This window comes from Limulus polyphemus, unplaced genomic scaffold (assembly GCF_000517525.1).
Source record: "Limulus polyphemus unplaced genomic scaffold, Limulus_polyphemus-2.1.2 Scaffold7905, whole genome shotgun sequence".
NCBI lineage: Eukaryota > Metazoa > Arthropoda > Merostomata > Xiphosura > Limulidae > Limulus > Limulus polyphemus.
The window spans coordinates 5,159-12,726 of NW_013673515.1; the positions used below are offsets into that span (position 1 = coordinate 5,159).

The 7,568-nt window shown below is 33.9% G+C and overlaps 1 protein-coding gene across 1 annotated transcript in view; it reads left to right on the plus strand.

Moving 5' to 3' along the window:
* LOC106474957 (A disintegrin and metalloproteinase with thrombospondin motifs adt-1-like) overlaps window positions 1–7,568 on the plus strand; it is a gene marked incomplete at its 5' end in the record, with an annotated part of 22,275 nt that overhangs the window by 3,634 nt on the left and 11,073 nt on the right. Inside the window, one exon of the mRNA XM_013935657.2 lies at window positions 605–642. Within this exon, the coding sequence (XP_013791111.2) occupies window positions 605–642 (38 nt within the window). The remainder of the gene's footprint in view (window positions 1–604; window positions 643–7,568) is intronic.

Genomic DNA, 7,568 nt, shown 5'->3' on the forward strand with positions numbered 1-7,568 from the left:
TAAAATGTACCTTTTTAATGGTATTAACATTAATTCACTTTGAGTGTAAAATGTACCTTTTTAATGGTATTAACATTAATCCACTTTTGGTGTAAAATGTACCTTTTTAATGGTATTAACATTAATCCACTTTTGGTGTAAAATGTACCTTTTTAATGGTATTAACATTAATCCACTTTGGTGTAAAATGTACCTTTTTAATGGTATTAACATTAATCCACTTTTGGTGTAAAATGTACCTTTTTAATGGTATTAACATTAATCCACTTTGGTGTAAAATGTACCTCATTAATGGTATTAACATTAATTCACTTTTGGTGTAAAATGTACCTCATTAATGGTATTAACATTAATTCACTTTTGGTGTAAAATGTACCCCATTAATGGTATTAACATTAATTCACTTTGAGTGTAAAATGTACCTTTTTAATGGTATTAACATTAATCCATTATATTTTGTTGTTTAACTGTCAGGAATAGACTTTTATAGTAATGTTTTAAACGTTAATTTTAAATCAGTAACATTGTAAATTGAGGATTTTTCATGAACTTCGAGCGACTTTTAGGTCTTCTGTACATTACCACGTTGTCTCTATTCTTTCAGTTTAGATGTGTACAAGGAAGCTAACACAAAAGTAATAGGTAAGTAGTTTACATTCGTGACGTCTTAAGAAATAACAGTGTTAGATTATATATAATAATATTTGTTTTAACGCGAAGTTAAAATCATTCTTACTTTTCCATTTCATTAACAAAAGAATCAAGTAGACTTGATGATTTTTTTACTGTCAATATTTTACATTTGTTCTTGTTCCCCGTTGGAAAAACAGTAAGTCTATGGAATTTACATCGTTAAAATCAGGGGTTCGATTCCCTTCGGCGGACATAGCACGTACATTTGTTCTTCTTTCATTGGTCACTATGTTCAATATTCAACATTGCAACGTCAATGAAATCTTAACAAGGAAAACCCCCTCTATGAAGAACGAAACTGTACGTATAAATTCAACTGCTCATACATATGTTATTAAAGCAATAAAAATAACGCTTAAGCGTTGTCAAAGTAATGAAAACTAACTACGTTGATTTAGTAACACAAACTACACTGACAAATCACTGACTAATGTTGAAATATAGACAAAGCAAACAGAATTGTTACATTTATATTAAACAACGAATACCCATACTTCGAGAATATTATACTAACAACAACGCCATGCTCCAACCCGTTTGAGCTCTTTACCGCCTGTGCACAATCTCACTACAATGGAGTAATGGTGTGGCAGTCTATATATCTATCTATGTGAGAGAAGTAATAAATACAATGATGCCATTGGTTGTGCTGAAATACAATATCCCAATGACAGAAGTGGTGATTAAGACTTATGGAATATTACGCCATCTATTGAATGGTATTAAAAACAAAAACCCATAAAATGTTTCACACTTTAGGTATTCAAGATGCAGACAATTAGAAAAATAACTATGGTATGTACAACAACCATTTCTTTATTACAGAACACAGTTTGAAATAAAAGTGCTTTCCTCACAACAAGAACACGACTTTCAATAGGACTGTACGTGAAGGTATAATTATATCTTTATTGATGTAATTTTTATATTTAGTATTGAAGAACAGGAATTCTTAAAAAATAGTTTTTCAATAAAGAGTAACACTTTTAATGTATAAAAACATTATAGTTTATATCAGTAAGATTTACGAAAACTTTGAGCTCTGTACGTTGGCTCATTTTGATGCCAAGAGTTGCATAAAGAGCACAATTCTTTCCATAAAAATACTTTTTAAAGAATGTTCACTATTTTACAGTTTCTTACAATGAGATATGAACACTAATTACTAGCATAAACAGCCGCCATCATTCTTTTTTGCTTGTATTTTTGGGTTCTTAGAATTTAGACCCCCAGTGACACAGCGGCATCTCTGCGGACTTACAACGCTAGAATCCGGGTTTCGATACCCGTGGTAGGCAGAGCACAGGTAGCCCATTGTGTAGCTTTGTGCTTAATAACAAACAAAAACAACAACCTTCAGGAGCGCCCCCAGCGGCACAGCGGTATGTCTGCGGACTTACAACGCTAGAATCCGGGTTTCGATACCCGTGGTGAGCAGAGTACAGATAGCCCATTGTGTAGCTTAGTGCTTAATAAAAACTTGTTCAGATCAGGAATTTAGTATTTCAAAGATGTAGATATTCTTTGTACTTAAAGTAATTGGAAAACAAAGGAATATGAATCAACTTGGGAGACCGTCCAGAAAAAGACCTGCAACAAATCGTACACCAACTATGGTCAGCAAAGTTTTGCAGCCGGTGTGACCGGCACTACTGAAAGATAATTATTTAAAATTTCAGGATATTTCACACAGATCAACAACTCGTAAAGATTTACGTGAGAATAAGGAATTGAGGCAGAATTGAATGTATGTACAATTAAAACAGACAATATTTATTAAGTTCGTGTTACTTACAATGTTATTAGCGTTATTTTTCATGATTACTATACACTTCAAGTATAAAACACTTCTTGCAAACTGTGGCTTATAAATAGCCTTTAAGTTTAGGAAACATAAAATCCAAATTACATAACAGTTGAGGCTCGTTCCATAACAGAATGAACAAGATAGACTTAAAATTCTCCAAACTCTCATTGGGCTTTCTTTAACAGCGATCTAACCTTAGCTTTTATACAAGTTTGATGGCTGTGTAATCTAGGATATTGGTGGGCAATATGCACTTTGGACTAGACTGGCGACTGTGCGATAAAAGTGGTTTATGTTTGTGTTCTCCAATGCTTCATTCACCTCTAACTTTTTTATACTAATTGTTTTCAAAATTTAATGTGATTTCAATGCGAACATTGCAAGTAAGTCCTACTAAACGTACTACCATTTATTTTGAATCAATTTTCAGCCGCGGCATAACGGCTCATAGAATTGGCTCTGAGTTTTAAAGTACAAGCTTTTAGCTCATAGCTCCATCATCTTTTGACCGAGTTGAGATCTATTTACAGTTTTGGACTCAAGAGGTCAAACCCTTTCGATTGATATATATATATGATCATAGATGAATTTACTTTAATCCTGCTTAAAATAATTTAAAGTTGAGATAGGCTGGTAGAGATTCTGATGAGTAATAAAATCGAATCGGGTATATGTACACCCCACGCTTAGTATTGCTGGCGCAACAAATATAGCTAATTAAAAGGAAAAAAATGTCTCATAGATTAATTTACTCTAATCCTGTCTAAAAGAATTTCAAATGCCTTAGCTATTGAGGATGCACTCTTGTTTCTTTGTGTTTTATTATTAATTTAATTTTCTGCCTTCCGATTTTTGAACGTATATCATAGGTAAGAATCCACAGACACAAAGCTCAGCAGCAGAAACCGTCCAGACAATAGTGCTAACATAATGAAGAAGAATCTTTGTCTGGAAAAGTAACACAAGTCACACGTACGTAAGTTGCTACCACAGCATATCCATGAAAGGAAGACCAACTGTATGAACAGTACCTAACCATGCAAAAATAACACTCGACGAAGCATATTTGAACTTTAATAACTGTAACAATTCTTGTGCCAATTTTTATCAGTTAATGAACGAAAAAAAAAAAACATCCAAAAATGCTGGATATTGCACCAGAGATAAGTTGGTGATCAGGAGAGTGGACAGAAAAGGACAAGGTTACCCTTTGTACAATTTGTTTTTCGCGTAAAGCTACACGAGGGCTATCAGCGCTAACCGTCCGTAATTTAGCAGTGTAAGAATAGAGGGAAGGCAGCTGTGTATGGCGAATGATTTTATGACCTGCATGTTCACTGGACTTTTCAGTTTCATCAAGAATGTGTGGGATACTTTTAGAAAAAACTCAAAGAACTCTTGAAATATTTCTTTGTGTTTCTATGTTGCTTTTTTATGTACAACGTGTTCCGTGCGAGACGGTAGGTTTTTCATTTTGAAGAACTGACTAGGCATTGTCAATCGTGATGACAGTTTATTTTTCATTAAAGACTAAGAGGTGAACTGTGTGTTTTTTTGTAAAGTTAGTTCCTTACGACTAACAATATTCATTGTTATATACCCGATGGCAACCACCTTCTTTCTTCTCTTAAACGCCCCCAAGTGACACAGCGATATGTCTGCGGACTTACAACGCTAGAATCAGGGTTTCGATACCCGTGATGGGCAGAGCACTGATAGTCCATTGTGTAGCTATGGGCTTAATTACAAAAAACAGGCAGCCCTCTAGCCCCCCAGTGGCACAGCGATATGTCTGCGGACTTACAACGCTAGAATCAGGGTTTCGATACCCGTGGTGGGCAGAGCACAGATAGCCCATTGTGTAGCTTTGTGCTTAATTAAAAACAAACACTTCATATTTATTTTAAGTAGTACTAATAGTTTAGTACTTGTGTACCCTCAGAACGAGAGAAGTTCAAACCTTTGCAGTTCATACGACAAATGACAAAATTCTTGAATTGATGCGTTATTATTTTACTCTATAGAGTGTCGGAAAATGTGAAACGGTAAGAAATGAAGATTCATTTAAATTTTTGGATTTTTACGTTTTATTATGTGTGGAATTATGTCAGGAATTATACGAAATCTGAACTGAAGCATCTGTCATTTAATTCCACTGAGTATCAGGTGGCTTTGTTAACTAATGTATCAGATCACAAGCTACAAATAAAGACCTTTCATTATAGATCTTGGTATATGTACGGTATTACACGTGGTCAGATTTATAGGTCAAATCTATCTTGGATGAAACCATTTCTATCTATTTAAATCGGTTGTATACTTCACTAAACCTGCCATTTTTATATTTCCTCCTCTTTGCCAAACTGACTGCCTTATATTCTAGCGAAATCATAATGCATCAATTTTCGATGAAGAAACTACGACGGACAGACCAATTTACTAAAACTTAAAATATTCATCAAAACCCAAATATATAAAACGACCTAAAAATAAAGCTCCGCATATTGAGTTCCAAACCGGCATTTATCAAAACGACTAAAGAAAAAAAGATTTAACCAATAAATGATTAAGGCTTAAATTAATCTTAAGCTTTATCCATTAACTTATTAAAACTTAAACATTCAATCCTAAGAATTTAATCATTTAACCCAAAATCATAAATAAAAATGTCTTTCTGCTTCGTTGGATATAAAAGTTTAAGTTCTGACTTTTTCAGTAACAGCCCAAGAAGTGAGTAAATTTTAAACAAGAGTTAGCGGTGAGTCCCCATGGTGTTTTCTCACTCGTTGGTTTGTACAATAGCTAAACGTGTGTCCCACTATGTTGTTGTTGTTTTTTCAGGATAAGCCTATGAATCTTTTTTAACCACCTATAGTTTTATTTAGTTCAAAGCGTTAAATGTTTCATTCGCTTTGAAAATGTTACTTTTGTGTGTGTTTTTTTTAATGAAAATAAATGATTAGCTTTGACCCTTGTTATCCTTGAAAAACAGAAGAAGGATTCCTAGCACAATCTTTGTAATATATGTTTGTTTGTTTGGTTTATTTGTTTAGAGCAAAACCACATTGGTCTGTCTGCTGTGTCCACCGCGGAGAATAGTTCTCATGCACTAGACTGACTTCCGAAAGTTACAGCGAGAAGGGCTGTGCTTTGTTGAGATGCACTTACTCAACCTCTATAGAAGCTTCGTAGAGAGACGTGTATAAATCAATATAATATTCACTATTGAAAATTGAATTGTTACCCCATATCATCAGAGTAATCTTAATTATTGGATTGGCACAGTACTTGTGTAAAGCGATATATCAGCAAGAATCTAATTACTTCTAGACTGTTTAATGGATCTTTAGCAATTATTCTTGTGTAAAACGCAACTCTAATTCTCTTAATAAAAGCAAACTGATTGAATATAACGTTACAGTACAAATAATTAATCACCTGTGCTTAAATATGTCAAGAACATTCATATAGGTCCACAGTCTAAAGCAGTATCAGCAAAAGTTTATACAATACAAATGTCAAAACCTGGTGACAGATTTCTTCTTAAAGAAAATACGTTTATCTATCTAATAATCATACGCCAGTTTACTTAAGTCTTAGAATAAATAATATAAATTACGCACAGCTACAGCTTTTAAAACGCAGTCTTTTTCAACAGTCATATCCCCTGGTGGCTCATGCAGGAGTCACAGCTCAGATAGCCAGTTTTCCACGTTGCTTTGCGCCATTAAGGTCCAACCAACGTGCAGCTTTGCGCTAAAACAAATAAACAGACGATCGACAACCGCATAACTCTTTAATGTACACCAGCGGTTCCACCACGTTTTTCAATGCCGACCCCATTTCAGACATCCCAAATCTGCGAGATCCCATCTGTTGATATTTTTTAGCGCCAAACTCACGATCCCATCAGAGCCTGCCGCGACCAAAGGTTTGGAATCACGGATCTAAGCCTGCCACGACCAAAGGTTTAGAATCACTGATCTAAGCCTGCCACGACCGAAGGTTTGGATATGACTGATATAAGCCTGCCACGACCAAAGGTTTAGAATCACTGATCTAAGCCTGCCACGACCAAAGGTTTGGATATTACTGATATAAGCCTGCCACGACCAAAGGTTTAGAATCACTGATCTAAGCCTGCCACGACCAAAGGTTTGGAATCACTGATATAAGCCTGCCACGACCAAAGGTTTGGATATGACTGATATAAGTACATAAACCTTTCTTCAAATGTATTCCTTCGAAACTACCGTGAATAGTAGAACTCCCTATTAATAAAGGAAATGTAAACATAACCAATTATTTCATGGAATCATATACATTGTCATCCATTTTAACGAGAAACAAAACGGCTTAAGCTTCAGGCTCTTTGAGGAGATATATATATGTATATAATTCACGATTCTATATGGAAAGCATTAATCTAACTGACCTAAAAACCAAGTGAAACGACATATATTTCAAACGAAAACTAACAGAAAAACTATCAAAATACTTGCTTCTTTTTAAAGATTATTATAACTTTTTTTTGCAATACTTAAGTCAATTAAATTAAAGATACTGGGTATAGGTTATACGATTTTAAAGTCTAATACGGTAATCGTTATGAGTTATATATTGATCTGAAAAATAACTAAACTGTTCTACAGAAGAAGGTTCATAGTAGTTTGTCATATTTTCAAACTAGCTTCTGAAAAATGTTCTTCCGTGTTAATTTGTTATTTACATTGACATTTTAGTAGATAATGATGGTAAAACAATATTATGTAACATAAATGTGATGGAAAATGGAAATATAAAATGGTTTACCATGCTATAGGAGAATAAAAACAACAAAACTTTGACCAAACAACTTTCATAATTATCACTGCTTGAGTTTCTTTTAAACCGTTGTATTTGTTCATCAGTCGTAGTATCTGTGAGATAAAGAGAAAATGCTTCAAATCGTTAATTTTGGTATCTTATGTTTTATATATTTCAAAAGATTAAAAATTGCAGGAAATCGTGAGGAGAAATTTGGAAACAAGATATTGTTTAATGTTTGAATTTTTGTCGTTTTGTTTGG